General features: G+C 42.9%; 1 protein-coding gene across 2 annotated transcripts in view; it reads right to left on the bottom strand.

Moving 5' to 3' along the window:
- PSME4 (proteasome activator subunit 4) overlaps positions 1-18,024 on the bottom strand; it is a 2,155,241-nt gene that overhangs the window by 1,382,560 nt on the left and 754,657 nt on the right. For both annotated transcript variants that reach the window (XM_086927646.1, XM_086927645.1), the window contains one exon: positions 3,483-3,614. In XM_086927646.1, coding sequence (XP_086783772.1) covers positions 3,483-3,614 — 132 coding nt within the window. The remainder of the gene's footprint in view (positions 1-3,482; positions 3,615-18,024) is intronic.

Genomic DNA, 18,024 nt, shown 5'->3' on the forward strand with positions numbered 1-18,024 from the left:
AAACACACACACACACACAGATCCCCCAGTGCTGCATGTGGCAGCATGATTTGTCACCGTTTTAAATAACTTTGACCACATTATCCCTATCCTACTAATGCCTAAATGGTTCCACATTGAATCTAGAGCTCAATTTAAGACCCCATGTACCATCCACAAAGCCCTTCATGAGTCTTCACCCTCCTACCTAGCTGAAAAACTGAAAATCTCTGGCACCCAACAGGGATAGAGGAACATGGAATTCCTTTTCAGAAACCTGCCGCATTCATATTGTGTTTTATGAAACAGACCTTCCCGGGAAGTCCAACAAGAGTTTTGAGTTCTCTCATACCATCCCTTGTCAACCTCCTTTCCCGCCACCTTTAAAAAGGCACTCAAAAACCTTTAGCTAAGCTTTAAAAGCTCCATCTATTTTAAAGACACTTTAGTTAGGACCATAATCACTTACTCTTCTTCCCTCTCGAAGATCAATTGACTAATATCTCATTGAACTGATCCAATATTCCTTCTTTGCTTATCCATTTATCCCTCATGACTGTTACTCTTTATTGTATCCATGTCTGTCTTGCACATCATGCTAATGCACTTTGAGGAAAGCTGCTTTCATCCTTTCCAGCATCAGCACTCACATGCACGCTAGAGAGCAAGAGTGGGCTGAACCTTGTAGCGGCTGGGAAAACACTCAATGATTATTTTGTGAGCTTGTCCACATTGTGAATGGCACTAGTGAAACAAGCATTTGCAATGCAATAGGTCTCGCATTAGGAAACTGTGAGCTATTGGTATTGTAAATGACATTTTTTTTTAATAAGAGTTGGCTTTGAAAATATATAAATTAGTATTCACAAAGCCAATAGCTTACACTTTCTTAATGCAAGTCCTATTGGCTATGGCAATGCTTGTTGGTAGCAAGCAAGGACAGTGCTGTTGTGGTGCTGAGTGATGATGTGGTTTGGCTGAGTGAGGATGTGGTTCGGCTGAGTGATGATGTGGTTCAGCTGAGTGATGTGGTGGTGCCCCTGAGTGATGTGGTGGTGCCCCTGAGTGATCTGGTGGTGTTCCTGAGAAATTGTGGTGGTGTTCTTGGGTGATGTGGTGGTGTTCTTGGGTGATGTGGTGGTGTTCTTGGGTGATGTGGTGGTGTCCCCGAGTGATGTGGTGGTGTCCCAGAGTGATGTGGTGGTCCCAGAGTGATGTGGTGGTGTCCCCGAGTGATGTGGTGGTGTCCCCGAGTGATGTGGTGGTGTCCCCGAGTGATGTGGTGTCCCCGAGTGATGTGGTGTCCCGAGTGATGTGGTGGTGACCCCGAGTGGAGGGTGGAGTTGGAGTTGGAGGGTGGAGTTGGAGGGTGGAGTTGGAAGGTGGAGTTGGAGGGGGGAGTTGGAGTTGGAAGGTGGAGTTGGAGGGTGGAGTTGGAGGGTGGAGTTGGAGTTGGAGGGTGGCGGTGGAGTTGGAGTTGGAGGGTGGAGTTGGAGGGTGGAGTTGGAGTTGGAGTTGGAGGGTGGAGTTGGAGTTAGATTTGGAGGGTGGAGTTGGATTTGGAGGGTGGAGTTGGATTTGGAGAGTGGAGTTGGATTTGGAGGACCACGGTGTATAGAACAACAAACGCTGTACAACAAATGGATTAGCCTTCTATGTTTTATGTTGCTGCATAGTTCTATTTGAAAACGGAAAATAATCCCGAAAACAACACTGATCAGTAAAACATAACATTGTCATCAAAACCAAAAAATAGTATACCCGTATTACACACAGACATACTCTCTCGCCTATATGAAAAAAAATCTACGTGCATGAAACAAATATATACATTAAATAGCGGTGCTTAATTAGAATAGATGCACAGCAACTTCATTAAAAAGCTACTGCGGTGCTTCCTTCGCAGCGAGTGTGTAAAGCAGATTAATATGATCCCATAATATGACTGGATAGATGAGTCATTGTACATTTAGTGTAGACAGTTTTAGTGTAGACAATGTGTCATTACTTGGTGGTGTTTACAGGTTATTCGTGAGTTAATTGTCAGGAAGGTCGCATGTACACTTTTGTAGTTAGTACATTTCCTTTTATGTAGAAGCTCTAGGGAGAGCGCAATGTCGTACTGGGCAGATTTCACGTTTGTTTTACTAATAGAATACACAGCACCGGATGTACACACCCCCGCCAACACGCACATTTATCCATCCCACTATATTCATCACATGTAAAGGCCTTCGTGTTTACAACAAACAGCATGCAAATTACTTTCTGTCATACCCAGTGGTGAAACTGGCTGCCTAATAATAAATAGAACTCAATAGCAATACAAAAAAAGTTTAAAGAGACACGGCTGCAAGGCAGTGAAAGTGAAAGCGAAGTGAAAGCAATGACACGGCCGCGCAGCCGTGAGCCGCGCTCTGTGGTGGGGGTGGGGGAGGGGGAGGGGCAGTTGTGAGAGGCGCCATAAGCCATGACAAAAGGCAGGAATATAAATACTAATGACATAGATTACCTTAACCTTTTTTACATGCACTTTAAACAAAAGTCTAAACCAGACAAAGTCGATAGACTGAATCACCTTTATTCCTCCACTGTAGTTAGCTTGAATGAAAACAAACAAAAAAAAACAAGACTGGTCGGATTTCAAGTACTCGCACAAAATTGCTGCTATTTGCACGTTTTACTATGCTTTCATCCCCTGGGCGATGGTGTGAATGCCAAACTGAAAACCGAATCTGATTTCAGCCCCAGCTGGCTACACATTAAAAACAACACTGAAAATGAAAGATTCCCGAGAAAACAAGTCGGAGCCACAACTGTATGGACATGACGTTTGTGATTGCTTCAGGGATTGTAAGGCACTAGCCCACAAGTGGTGCGCAAAAATGATTTAAAAAAAATTCTGACATTGCGCAGAGGGGGAGGGGGAGAGCATTCCTTTGAAGTCTGAAGCTCACGGCATTGCTGTGGCGGGTCTGATGCGATGATGCGGTTTGTGACGTGGCTGGTGTGGTGGGGGAAGGGCGGGGGAGTGGAAGGGATTCCTTTGAATTCTGATGCTTCTGATGCCTGGCTCAGGGAGCAAATGGGTGCGAGGCTGATGGGTTTGAAGTGCACACGCGTCTCACACGAGTGCATCACATGAACTGGACGTAATCCGCACATGGTAGAGATTTTGTTTTGCCTACTATATACTCGCCTATTAATCCCTGCGGGTGTTTAATAGGCGAGACCTAAAAACAGTGAATGAAGAGGGTTAACCCCACTGTCCCACAAGCTGTATGCCAAATGTGGGCAGATCCAAAAAATGATTGACATCTGAACAAATAATAGTCTACAGAGGGCTGATTTAAAGCCCCTTTCTATTCATAATAGTATTACATGAGGCTAGCAAGGGCTGAAGACATCGCTAGGTCACACATCATCATAACAACAACAATAATAAAATTAGCAATAATATAGAAAATACATGAGTAGAGAGAACAAAGATTTTAATTTCATACTTTAAATTGCTGTTGAGTGACGTGGTGATTATCTGGCCTCAAGAATTCTAGAACCAGAGGAATGATATCTCGGCAGCAGAAATTGTAGGTTCTTAGAGCTGTGAAGAATACTTGCTGGGCTTTGTTTCTAACCTATAGGGAAAACATATATGTTAAAATTTCAAGCTAAACAATTACTATGATGAATACATTGTTTGAACACAGCATAAGCGGTATAGTCTAGAGCACGGAGAGGACATTGCGCTTCTATAATTGTGAATATTTCCTGTTTATGATCAAATTCACCAAACGACCCAGTATAATGGTGTGTTTCATTCAGCCTTTTTGAATTACTAAAACAAAGATCAAATTATCTCTATAATCAATTCAAGCAGTAATCATGTTTCACAGAAAGCACCTTGATGTTTAACTGCATAAAAACTTGGCATTGTCTACTAGGGCCCTTCAAAAACCGGCAGTGTGCTTAAAGGATAACCAGATGTAATAGTTTACCGACATTTTTTATTTCAACCCAAAAATAAAGAACTAAATAATAAACTGAACAAAATATCAAACTACTAATACATAACTATTCTTTCGCATTCACCTAACTTTAGCAGCATTCTCACTCAGTACACGGATAGTTCAGTAGACAACCTGTAGATTATTCCACATTTTACCACATAGGTCCTAATTACGATGTCGGGCGGACTTTAGTCGGCCCAACACAGTTTCAGTGTGGGAACCAACCAACCGTAGGTCGTGGTCTCCAAACACCCTACTACAATGAAACTGAACATGGTGCGGTCGCAAACTCCCATTTCCCTATGGGAGTTTATGCAGCGGTCCGAAATTGGAAGCAGCACAAGCTCCCATAGAGAAATGGGAGTGCCTGTAAATCCCTCCATGGCATGGCAAATGGTGCAGGGATTTACTGGGGGGCACCCAGACCCCCAACCGGAGGCTGCTGAGGAATGGGGCCCTGGTAGAGGCCCTCTAAGTTGCTTTCCGACAGGCTTTCTATGTCGGAAAGGCCGACATGGAAAGCATGTCCGAAATCAACATCTTTATCCCTACAGCAGAAATGCAGTACGTAAGGGAATATGTGACAGTTTCTGACTGGCCAACGGGCTTCTTGAGCCCGTCGGAAGGCAGCCGGAATGACCGGCCAGTTTAAACTCCTACCGCCTACATTGTGATTATAGCGTCAGACTTTAAACCAAGGATGTCATTCAGAAAGCCTCTGACCGACATCCTAATTAGCCCCTTAGTGATTCAGTTGCTTTCTCTGCCATAATTGGGAGTGCTGTGACATACTACAAACTGGGAACTAAGCGGGAAGAAGAAAGTTCACAAACAATTATGAAAAAGTTTAATGATTAGTTCCCTGGTTACTCAAAATCAACGCAAATAGCCAAATGTAATTTTTGTCCTTAGCACTACAATGCACATTTGTCCAAACTGACATGCGAAAGAGTTTGTATTTTTCATGGAATCACAACTGTGCAAAGGACAAAAGATTAAAGAAGGAGAGCAATAGGAGGCAGCCTGCACAAAAGAAAAAGACTTGAAAAATACACTACACTGAGTGCTACATTGTAATTTTGAGTCTTAACCCATTAAGTGCTATGCCTTATCCCCACCCCTAGGGCTGAGCCTTTTTTTGAGATTTCGAGCAGATCACACTTAAGCCTTTCTTTCCAAAAAAGATATCCATGCCACATTTGCACCCTTTTGTCCCCCCACAATTTGTATACTTTAAGAGTACTCCAGGCTTGTGAATTCCCCATAAAGGGAACGAACAATATACAAAAAGTAGCAAATTTCAGTTTTAGGGACAAATGGGAAAATTGTGTTGTGCAAGAAAGTATGTGTTATCAAAAAAAGATGTGCTGTGCTAAAATTGCCCTCTTACCATGTTTCAGCAACTGACAGAGTTGTAAAGAATAAATCGATTCTTGCAATTATCGAAGTGGTAGTCAATATTTCTAATTATTGAGCTTTTTATCTACTTGCAGTTTGTAGTAGTGCTTAAAATCGGGGGGGGGGGGGGGGGGCGGAGGGGTTGAGAAGTATGTGACTAACCGTGTCACTAGTACAGCCTCCCAAGAATGATAATCCACAAAAAATGGGTCTCAGAACACTAGCTTAAACAAGTTACTGGATTCTCTTACACAGAAAGAGGCTGCATGTTCTGTAATCAAGGTTGCCTATTGGGGTATTCCCGAAAATTGGCATGGTCCTCGCCGATTGAAGAGGCGTACTTTATTATTGGGGCCCTCCTCACTGTGGCGGGTAGATGAAGAGGGCTCCCACTGAAGAGAAATCAGGACACATACAAAGGCCAATGGGAAACAAATGCACCAGTATTGAGCCAGAGCAGGAAGAGAGCCCAAAAAGAGAACTGAGTTTGTTTAATAATCATGCTGAAACCTTAAGCAATGGAAAGTGATGGAAATCAGAGTTCTACAAAGTAAAGGGCCTAAGCCTTGTACCTACTGAAAAGTACGATCCTTTTGCGTTACGGCCAAGAAGGAGTCATTTTGAAAAATTCAACTCAAGTTTTCTTCCTGGACAAACCTAGTGTCGTTTAACCAAAACAAAAAAAATAATCGCCCTTCTCGCTTCCCCCACCACCCCAATACCATTCCATCTGAAGAACATACATTTGAGAGAACTGGTAAATGGTAATGGTAAATGATTTTCTTTGTACATGGTTAATTAAAACCTTTACAAAGCAGTTAAAACATTACTAAAAATCTACGTAAAAGTAATTTCATGCAACTTTCTAAAAAATTCAAATGTGCTTAAATGTCAATTTTTGGCCGTCTTTAAAATTAAAAGTTCATGGCTCCAGGGCACCATATCAATGATTTTCATTATTTTTTTTTTTTATTAAACCGCAGTCAACATGTTCTTCTGTCTTTTTGATACTAGTTCGAAAAATTTTGTGACCCGACAATTTAATTTTGTTTTGGTGGGATTAAAGCACTATTTGACCGCCTGCCTACATGTTCGGACACCATGAAGTTTAAACGATGGACGCAGTAATTTGCACCTCAGATCCTTTAGTTTAGGGCAGATGCAGATTACATGGATAATATCTTCCTTGCTAGCGTTGCACAAGCAACAGTGTTGCGGAGAGTTTTTTCTTTCCCATGGCGGCAGATGGGGAGCAGATGGGATTACACCTAGAAGTAATTTAAAAAACGTTTCCTTTGTCTTTAGATTCATTCCAATATTAAGATACTCTTGAGGTTTCAGTATTGTATAGTCGCCGAGTGTAATCCAGTCGTGCGCTCTTTTGGACAGTGTCTTCTTATCCTCGATAGAAGAAATGATACGTGCTGATTTTTTTTAGATCTTTTTAAAAGACAAAAGATCAGTAGGGGTGTCCCAGAGGTCTGACAGTCCCAAGATTTGCAGTGATTCAAATAAATAGTCTCTGGCAGAGGATTTTTGATGGTGAAGCAGCTCTTCCCATAGATTTAAGTTTAAAGAGCCAGCCTCGGCACTCCAAATCTTGTGTCAGGTCGTGATATACACGCTCCGTCTTTCCAATGTTTGTTTTAGCAGACCAGATTCAAGCCGAATTTGTGCTGGAGAAACGGATCGTGGCAGATTGAAAATTGCCCTGTATGAGTTTGCTATCACTATATCCAGTAGCGCTGCATCCTTTCGTCGAAGGGCTTCACTACCATATGTAAGGGTCGGTTGTAGCTTTGCTCGGAGGACCTGGAGCAACGGGTTAAACGTTAAGTCGGGGAGCTTGACCTTTAAAGATTTTATCACCAAACAGGTTGCGGGTCCCTATTCTCGCAAGGCTTCTAGTTGAGCCTTGAACGAGTTTGTGTAGTCCAAGATTACTCCCAGGTATTTATAGGTGGTTACCAAATCCAGGCCATGTCCGTTTAGATGCCAGTTATTTTTCCTTTTTTCCCGATAATTCACTGCCATAACTTTAGTTTTAGCAAAATATATTTGCAAGCGGTTCCGTTCCGAGAAGGCGTGAGTTATGTTCAAAAGATGTTGAAGGCCGATCGGCGTTCGACTGATTAAAACTAGGTCGTCCGCATACAACAAATTGGACAGCGGAATTTTCCCTAGTTTTGGTGCATGACATGGGCAGTTATCAAGCTCTCCTGACAGGTCTACGAGAAAAAGGTTAAATAGAAATGGTGCCAGAACACAGCCCTGTAATAACCCTTTTGTTGTTGGAATCTTTTTGGAGATGTATGTTCCTGCTCCTAGTTTAACCCTGATCCAGGTGTTTGTGTGCAGTAGTATCAGTTGGTCTGAGAGTTGTTTCAGTACACCCAATTTTTCCAGTTTCCACCAGAGTTTATTTCGGTCAACGTGATCAAAAGCAGCAGTAAAATCAATGAAACACAGGAAAAGGGGTGTTTTGGTCTCTTTTGCTGCGTCAATCAGCAGGGTCAGTGCCATGATGTTTGTAATGGTCCCCTGACCCGGGCGGAAGCCGGTTTGATTAATAGGGAGAATGGAATTTTCGGAAGCCCGTGATGTTAAGTCCTCCAGTATGGTTCCTGCAAAATACTTGGCCGCCACGTCTATGAGGGCAGTAAGCCGATAGTTATTTGGGAGTTTCCTGCATCCCTGTTTGAAAATTGGGCTTAGTATTGATAAAAACCAGGACTACGGTAAAGTCAATGTGTCCTTTATGTTTTTAAAAACCGGTATTAGTGCAACACTCCAAAATTCAGCATCTGATTTATACATCACTGGTGGGATGCCGTTTGGGCAAGGGGCACCTGTTGGTCTACCTCTAGCTATTTGTCTCTTGAGTTCCGCTTACGTATAAGTGGGTTGATCAATCGCAGCAAAGGCAGAAGAACTTAAATCTAGCCTTAAATTTCCTGCACAGGGAGGTAACTCAGTTCCTCTTGAATCTATGTCTTGGAAAGTTTCCGTTGCGCAGCCGTTGAATGTTTTTTCTCTGCAAACTACTTTGCTAGGCCCTTTTGTCCCTATTTCTTCAAAAAACTCCTTGTTGTCAGCGAATTTGTTGTTAAAATGCTTGAAGAGGTGATTTCTCCATGCATCCTCCATTATGTTGGAATTTAGACCAAGATGATCTGGATTCTTTAGTCTTTTGATCATATCCCAGAACCTTGAGCTGTTTTTCCGTTTAGCTTCATAGAGGAGTTTGACTCATAAGCCTTCATTTATCCGCTTCTTTTTTTTCCATTTCATCCTTTTAAGCAGTTGTTTTGCTTCCCGTAAAACTTTTTCTGAGTCTTGATTTAATGGGTCTTTCCTCATCTGTCTCAATGTTCAGTTTACAGTCTGCTTTTGGATTTTCATTTCTGGAGTGGGTTGCATTTTGGTCGTTATTCTCGTTTGGAGCGTTAATCTATTTGATAAACCTTTTAATAGTTTCTCTTCGACAGCTAGGATGAAGTTTTGCCATACTTCTACTGGTTTTGTCGTGAGATTTTCCACTTGCGTATAAAGAGTTTTTACCTTATGACATATAGTACGGATATTACTAGGAGTGCATCGAAGCTGCTTAAGATTTGCGGCCACTTCGATGCTGATGCCTATGAATGGCTCAATCTTTAAAAGTGAGCTGACTTTTATCGTTACTTCTTGAGGCAATTGGTCGCTATGTTCTCTGGTACCAATCATAAATGCGGATACAATACCGAGCATATTTAGGGATGTGAATGTGTAATCCAAATGAGAAGATTACTGTTTTGAGTGGAACGTTGCTATTGGTGGGGCGTCCTCAGGGAACCGCCCATTCAAGGCCCATTCAAGGATGTTCTAGCGGTCTTAGTAGGTGATTTGAGCAATTTGTCGGTTTCTTAATATTTGGGGAGCTCTGGCTGCGCACTTTCCATGCAGCATTAAGTTCTTGGTCAAGGGCATCATCTTCCCCTGAGCCAAAAAGATACATGTTAAAATCACCTGCTAGAATAATGCAGTCGGAATCCTCTTCATCCATTATCTTTTTTGTGGCTTCAATCAGTTCTTTGGCGGCCTTCCGTTTTCATTTAGGATGGATGTATGCATTAATCACTATGACTTATTGACACTGGCTATATAGCCAGTGTGATCTTTGCCGCCTTCATGTTACTTGGGTGTGTAATTTGAGATGCTATTGCTGAGATCTCTCCTATTGTTACTATGGAGGCCATAATCATTGGGCTCCCTGACTGAACGTCCAAAATCAAAACTCTTTTTTGCCGGGATGCAATAGGATGTATATCCTTGGAGTTCGAAGGCCTTTTCCTCCCAGGTCTCTTGCAGCAGTATCAAATCAAATTTGTTTATAAATTGTAGGAACTCAGTATCCTCACTTTTGCTGGCTAGACCATTGATGTTCCAAGTGCATATCTTAATTTGTCTGGGGTTGTCCAAGGCGTGGTTGAGGTTACTCTCCCTTTGTCAATTTGTATGGTCGCTATTTTAATGGTCCGCTGAAATTACCTCCAGTTTTGTGGGGCAGTTTGCCAAGAGTGACGTGGGTCCCTTGAGTCTTGCGCTAGTTGGAAGATCTTTATGTCTTGGGAATGTTCACTTGGTGAAGTGCTCCTTGCTCCCTTTAGTACTGACTTGGTGTCTTTCCGTAATGGTGTTCCAGTAGGGGGTAGGAAGGGTGTCGGATAGGGAGGTAACTTTTCAGTTTTGAGTTTTATCCCCCATTGCTTAAACGCATTCACTTCCTTCATGATTTTTTTGACTATGTCTGTAGAGTTCCAGGTTGCTTTGTTTTTTTCCGAACATTGAGAGTTATTGTTTGGCTGGAACTCTATTCGAAGAAGATCAGAGGAGCCAATATTTTCTAGGTTTGTGATCGAATGTAGGAGCCTCAGTATATTTCCTCTGTTCCATATGTCGTCACTACCACAAGATATATATTCTGGAGTGAGCAGAATAGTGGCCATGCTATCCCCATGTTGTACTGCGGTTTGCTTTGTTCGAGAACCCTTGCTTCCGATATCACCGGGCTGTGGAGAGCGGCTTAAACCGCTCCTTGGGGGGGAAGTTTGTTGTGTCCTGCCCTGCCTTTCTCTCCGTGAATCCCTTGTGATGTTTATTGTTCCCCCCGTTTGCTTCTGTGTTAACTCTGCATTTCTGGTCTGAATATTGTCGCAGGTTTCTGTGGTAAAATTTGTTCAGTTTTAATGGTTCTTATTAAATCAAAATTATGTACAGTTTGAGTTGTTTTTGTTTGAGGAAGTCCCCGCTTACTTCCAAAAAATGGAGATGAATGAGATGTGTCTCTGGATGGTGTACTCAAAGATGGTTATGCCTTGGCAATAATTATCGGAGGGGGATCCTCCAAGTCTTCGGGCAGAAACGGGAAAGTGAGTTGGCTTACATGTTCAACTTTTTGACTCTTAGCAGTTGCTGTTGGGAACAAATATGATGGAGATTCTTTGCGGAGTCGTCCGCTAATAAGGAGCTTGTTTCTTCCCTTCCTTTTTTCTTCCTCTGAGTTTTACAGAGGCTCTGGGAGTTGGTTGATACACAGTCAGCTGCAGTTATACCGACTGCTGGTGGTTGACCCGTAAGTTCAGCGTCCATGCTATCTGACAGTAGAGGTAGGCCGTCCCTGCCTGCCATATTCAAGTTGTTGTTTACTGTTGGTGCTATTTTTAGTACGTCCGAAGGGCTTTTTAGTGGTCCAGAGAGTTCAGTGCTCTTTGCTGAGGACTGTAGAATGCTTGTTTTTAGATCTACTATTAGATCCCCTATCATAGATGGTAGGGTTAGTAACTTGTCTACAATCGGTTCACTGGAGCATGATGATTGTATTGCTTGGACCGCATAAGCCGATTCCTGTCCTCTCTTTTTGAGGCCATTAAGTTCTGATATTTTCGAGTCGATTCCCGAAAAGGAATCAGCCATTGTCTGTAAAACATTAAGCTGCAGGTCCATTTTGTGGGATTGAAATTGTAACGCAGCAGCTGAGTCTTGCAGGGTGGTTAGGATTGTTACCCATACGGACTACGAGCTTGGGCTTCCAGTGTTGTGGCTTTTCTCCATTCTTGGGGAGTTATTTGCTTCTATTGGTGAATTTGAATGGGCTGGTTTCAGGTTGTAGGAAGCTACTAGTTCTTCCCATTCCTGGGTAGCTCTAAAAATCATGTCATTATTTGTTGAGTGAGAGTCGCTAAAAGGTAACGGAGTGCGACGCTCAAGGAGCATATGTGCTATTGGACTGTTGTGTATTAATGATTGCTCCCAGGTATCTACTTGAGCTGTTTCAAATGGTTTTGTTTGAATTGGTGAGCTATTGTTTAATTGAGGAGATAAATCTTGTTGTTTTCTGTCCTTGTGGTCCTGTGCATTAACTGCAACTGATCGGTCTGCTTGGGTTATTTGAATTGCATTCATTACGATATTTAGTTGAGGAGATTGATATTGTGCTTTTCCGTCACGGTTGTCCAGAACCTTACTTTTAACTGGTGGATCCAAGCTTTCTGTATATAGGATGCTGGTTTGGTTTAAATTTGTTTAGACTCCACTGGCGGGATGGCAGTGGGGTTGGGAGTATTTTACCAACTCAGAGAGGGTGACCATCTTCGGGGAGCTCAAGAAGCTGGTTTTTACGATGTCCTTACCAAAACAGGGCGAACCCGGAGCAGCCATACTTTGACTACTTTCACTGTTTGCTCCTTTAGCTACTAAATTGGTGCAATCACCCACTCCCCTGGTTCCAGATGTCGTTATTGTTGTTGTTGTCACTTCAGTTATTTCCCCTGGGCGGAGTTGACAGTTCATCCCTGTCAGCTGTTGGGTCACAGCTGGATTAATGTAGAAAGGACTGCAGTCAGTTTTACTTAGTAGTAGCGGTGTTTGCAGCCCTTCTATGCTCCCAGTGTTGGAGTAAATGGCCATCCCTGGGTCCTTCAGGAAAGAGAATATTGTATATATTTTTGGCTGGTAAGTGCAAGCTTTTTTCCTCACAGACATTCATTTGATGGTTATAAGATTGTTTGATTCCTTTGACGTTGTAGGAGACAATGATTGCTGTGGCGATAACTGCAAGGTCTATTTTGCTGTTGGCAGCAGGAGGGGCAGCGACTGTGTGCTGACGCCAAAAAAAGTCGGTGTGTCAGTAGCCGCGTCCCACAACTATTGCCACGAGTAATATGCTTCTCAGATCGATTTAAGAAAATGCTCCGCCTCTGTCCAGGCAGTGTAAGAACTATTTTTGCTGATTTTACAGTTATAGTTTCGTTTGTGGTTACAGTTAAACTTGTGATGGCCTTTTTTGATTCTTCCTTAAAGGAGCTATGGAAATTAGGGGTTTTGTCTTGAGATTTGGTTGGTTGCGGTGTCGTTACAGATTCCAACTCAAGTTTTCTTTTCTTTGACTTTGACTTGTTTTTTGGCTCAAGCAGGAGGTGTCTGACCTTGCCAGAGCTCATTCCTCCTTTCTTGTTAGGCGCTTTTTAGGTCTCGCGTAGAGAGAGACCTAATGCCGTCCACCCACAAATGACTTTTTTACGAGCCGGATTTGTAGAAGTGCACGTGCTCGTGACCGCGCTTCAATCACAGCCATCAGCCTCCCTCCCACGGGCAGCTTGGCCTCAGGCATTCACCCAAGCGCGACTTCTCCTCCCTCCTAATTACATCCCTGCTGTTACGGCTGCGAGGCCGTGCTTCAAAGGATCCGCTCCCCCATCCCCTGCTTTAATTACATTAGCGGTAAAGGGCTTGTTCTGGTTGTGTGGGGCATCCTAGGCTCAAACAATTGTAGGGCACACACACAGCTTCATCCTAGCACTTTACTGCTGTTTATAAAACAATGTGCATGTTAAAGAGGCTTGGATACTATTTCTCCCCTACTAACAGCCCCTGCAGCGCTGCTCTATCTATTGCTTGAAGTTTTTAATTTTTGAAACGGTGTTAGGTCCCAGCCATTGGTCTGACATATAAACCAACACATTGACTTAATTTTGTTCTGGTCTCGAACATCAAGCTTATATATAAATTAACAAACAGGCCCTGTAGGGTTAAAACATCCATGTAAAACGCGAATCTGTAAGATTTTCTGAGTGTATAGATTCCCAGGTGATAATAATGTACTCTACAGATCTTACCGTCATATTGTTTTTACATGCGGTATGACAAATATGTAAGGACCTGATACATTTTGCCATGTATGAAACCATACCTTTATGTTTGTCTAGTGATGAATTTGAAATCTCGAGGTTTTCTCCAATATGATGTATATATGCATATTCAGGTTTTCATAACAATTTTTATTATTCATTATGATTTGTACTTCCCCAATGTATTGTAATGTCAAACTAGACACTGATACACAACATATTAGGTAGTGGAAAGCCGAGTCTGTCTTCCCTTCTCATTAGTTCAGACTCGCGCGTACACCAGCATTCTGCATCTGCACCATGCTGACCATCACGCGGCTGCCGGTGCTCATCTCCGCGAGTCCCAATACATGGAGAACTATGCATTAACATCGGTTAGTGTGTCCGCATTAACGTAGGTCTTTCTAAAAAAAGATTCTCTCTGAGGCACAATTTCTATTCAGACCCAGCACCTTTAATTGCAGCACAGCGGTTTCCTTTTCGCCAGCTAACTTGGTGAGAAATGACAGTCTTATGCGCGTAATGATACCTCAAGTGTCCCACAGTCATCCCCCAGCGTGCGCTGTGCCAACAAGCCTTTGAAGTAAAGCTTTGCTTCACTTCAAAGGTATCCGCTACCCCCGCCCCCTGCTTCACACGTTTCTCGCATTTCTCCTCCCTCCCTCGCCTCCCTTGCCCTTCAGCGTGCCTTTTCCCAATGTCCAAAGAGTCTGCGGCTACGTTTCTCCTCAATGTCCTTCCTTCTGTTGTTCACCCTGGTCCCTTTCTTCCTTCGTTCTTTCCTTTCCTTCTTTTGGCCCGTCAGCCTCCATCCTTTCTGTCCCTCTTCCTTGTTGATATATATTTCCGTTCCAACTGCATTTATTTATTATTTTTTTGCTTTTCCTTTGCCCGACTAATAGCACGGCGTCTGTGAAGCGGACGCCATACTTCATGTTTTGGACGGCATTTATATTACGGCCGCCTTATCTTTCCTTTCCGTCGCTGCCTTTATATTTCTGGCTTTCCCCCTCCCTCCTTGCGATAGGAGCCCTCCTCCTACCCTCCGAGCACAAACGCAGCTGTGGGTTTCCCAGTACACGTAGGAGAGCTGACACCCATACTTTGTATGGCAAATATGCTATCAGAACATATTAAACAATGTAAACAAAATTACAAATGCTGATCATACTAGAAAAAATTCCCAGTATGATACATTTAAAATTTTATTACCATTGTTTAATTTGATGGCATATTTTTTGTAGGCACAGGGGAGAGCCGACACCAAAACTCAAATCTGTTTCCAGCTCACTAAGTCAGCAGCTATGTAGCTTACATTACACCCTCTCAAATGTGTAGCTGACCCCGAACCACCACCAGTATGGCTGCATTTGTATGCTCCTACTTGGAAGTGACTCAAGAAAATAACAACGGAAGATGAAGTGCTAGCCCATACCAGCAATAAGATTTGTCCGTGGAGGAAGAAAGAAAGCTGATGCGTTCGTTGGGCAGTTATTTTATGTTTCACATGTGCGTTTAAAGCATGCATATGCCTATAAAATAGCACAGGCCGTCTGCCACATCACTTTGCTTATTTATTTTGTATTCCTTTAAAAAAAAGTCATGCCTTGCAAGATACGCTTTGCTGTACAGCTTGTTATTATTATCACTCTCCTACTGACTGATTTTCTCCCCTCATCTTACCCTCTCTTAGTACCTCTCACTCATCATCGTTCTCCTCACCAGTCTTTAGTTCACCCACCCACTTCCTTCACTCGTCGAGCCTGCCTCTCCCTCACTTGAAACTTCTCTGATCATCTGTGTTTGCTGCCCTCTCACCACCAGCCCCCCTCACAGCCTCTCCTCACTAATCCAGACACTCATTACACCTTTATCAGAACCTCTCCTCGCCCTTTCACCATCCACCTCCTCACCCCTATCTTGGCATCCCTCTCTTCACCCCAAGTCGGCACCCCTCACTTTATTTTTCTGTTAGTGACTCGACATCATTGTCCTACCATCTCAATTAGTCCATCTCTTCATCCCTCACTTTACTTGTCTGTTAGTCGCTCCCCCTCCTTATTATGAACCCCCTCATTCTTCACCAATCACTCGCTATACATTTGCTAATGCTCCCCATTGGGGCTTTTACTCCTCACTAACAGTCCCTCCCCTCACCTTTGTTTCCCGATCCTGTCCGCTTTCCCAGACTCACCCACTGTTTCCCAAACCTCAATTCCGAACTACTCCATAATCATTGTTTACCTACATTTTTCCCATCTCCCCCAACCCTCTTCTGTTACTGCCCTCTGCTTATTCCTATTTAAGCCTGTCTTTTCTCCACCGCTCACCCTTTCCTTATAATCCCGATGCCTTCATTTGCCCGCAATATTACCTCTCCTCACTGGCACTGATTGCAAGGGACACAATTTCAAACTGGGTGGAATTTCTCTCTTTCCCACGCCTTCTACTTCCCTTGCTACTGACATCTTTCAATCCCTTTATTCCTCTTTTCCAATCCCGCCGATTACTTTTTTCCTTTTCTACCTCCCACCACTCTAACCACTCTCCCCCTCACTCATTCCATTGACATTGTTCCTACCTTTTGCCCCCCTTTTCACCGCCTTGCTATTACCCCCATCACGCGTGTCTCTGCAGTGCGTGTCTGAAACAGTTTATCTCAGTGTACACTGGCATGTGAGGACGTGTTTGTAAGTGACTACGTGGTTCCGGTTGTGTGCGAGTATATCTGAATAGTGTTGAAAACCCATCCCTGCATGTGTGCATGGGAAGTGTGTGTGTGTGTCTGGTGTGTATGCATTGAAAGATCGTCGTGTGTGTATATTCTATGTAATGTGTAAGTGTGTGTTAACCGATGTTGGTGTATGCATTCAAGAATCCATCTGTATGTGTTTTTGTGTATGATGATGATCTTTTTGTGGTGGTGTTATCTGCATTCAAAGACGGAGTTGGGTGTTTTTCATTTTAATGTATCTTTTGTTTTGTGTGTGTATCATGCCTGTGTGTAGCATAGACGACGATTTATCTGTTCAATAATGTTATCTCGCCTATATTTATATTTTAGCATGCATCTGAATTTGTGGTCTGTCTTGACTGTCCATTTCTCTAATGCTTTTGCATATTGTGTTGAACGGAGTTGATTTTGTGCAATTTGCTGTGTCTAATGCAGTGTGTATTTTATCAGGTACTTTTATCTGGGGCTATGGGAGAAACTGAAAGCCATTAGTCGTCCATTGTGTGAGGTGATTTCGGGGTTCAAACCTGCAAAGGCGGAATAGTACAACACTCGGCGACCCCGCAATTATTCTTACCGCTTGAAAAATATTGTTACTGAAACTATAGACATCATTTAGATTTAACCGAGCTGGAACCTCGTTAGGAGTGAAGGAAACACCAGGCTTGCATTGTTGGAGCCTTTGCTGGCTCTGCCTGCATAAACATCATACCTGGTGGCCTATCAGCCACTGAGCCGCCATGCCACTGTGGTCACCTCTCCCTACTTCCTACCAGCTCTACATTTCCATGTCTTGTTGTACATTGAAGGAATGGCCGTCCAGGGCAGAGTAATCAAGTGAGGACTGAATGCATTGTTTTTTTTTTATTTCAGGAAACAAACTCATACTTTGGGAGCTTGTTTCTTGAAAACATAATTTTTTGAGTTCATGCATCAAACATGACTGTTGCTCAGCAATCAATTGTGCCTTCAGTGGTACCACTGAAGGTACACGGGTCCTCCACCATAGGAGCGGAGGCCAAATGCTCCAATGACTGAAGATGGCATCTGCCAACACCTTCTGAAAGGGGGTGCGCACTCCGAGCAAAGGTATCACTTCATCGCCACTGTTTGCAGCAAATGGACACTTTTAAAAAAATCCAACCCTGCTCTCTAGAGATGTGGCCTAACGACCAGAGCTGCCATCTAAGTCACGTAAATACAAAACATGTTGCATTCCAAATGCTATAGGTGTCACATTCGCGAAAGTTATAACTATTGGCATTGTAAATGACAAAGCTATCAATTTAGCTATTTTAAAAACCAAGAAATAAAATATTTGTCATTTACAAGACCAATAGCTCCAACTTTTCTAATGCGAGACCTATTGCATTTCCAATGCTTGTTTCTTGTATTGATTTGCATTGGTTTGTGTTTTATTTTATTTTGTTTTATTTATGTTTTGTTAGATGGTCTGACAATTTGATGATTCAGATTTGATTGACCTCAGAGTCAATTAACTACTCACTTTTCCCCAGTTGGTCGTGAGGGGTAGATTATTAATACTGTTGTTATCTACCGGGTGAGTAGCTAGTAAGGTGTTATAGTGTTGAAGCGTTATAGTGTTGAAACGTTATAGCATTAAGGCAATTGTGTTCGCAATGTTAGAGTTCCAGTAATCTTCTGAAAGTTTGTGCGCCCTTTGGTCCTGTGAGCCCCCTCCTAAGAATGGAACAAGAGAGGCTGTGAGGTTGGGAGT

The sequence above is a fragment of the Lissotriton vulgaris genome, chromosome 6, assembly GCF_964263255.1.
Source record: "Lissotriton vulgaris chromosome 6, aLisVul1.2, whole genome shotgun sequence".
Taxonomy (NCBI): Eukaryota; Metazoa; Chordata; class Amphibia; order Caudata; family Salamandridae; genus Lissotriton; species Lissotriton vulgaris.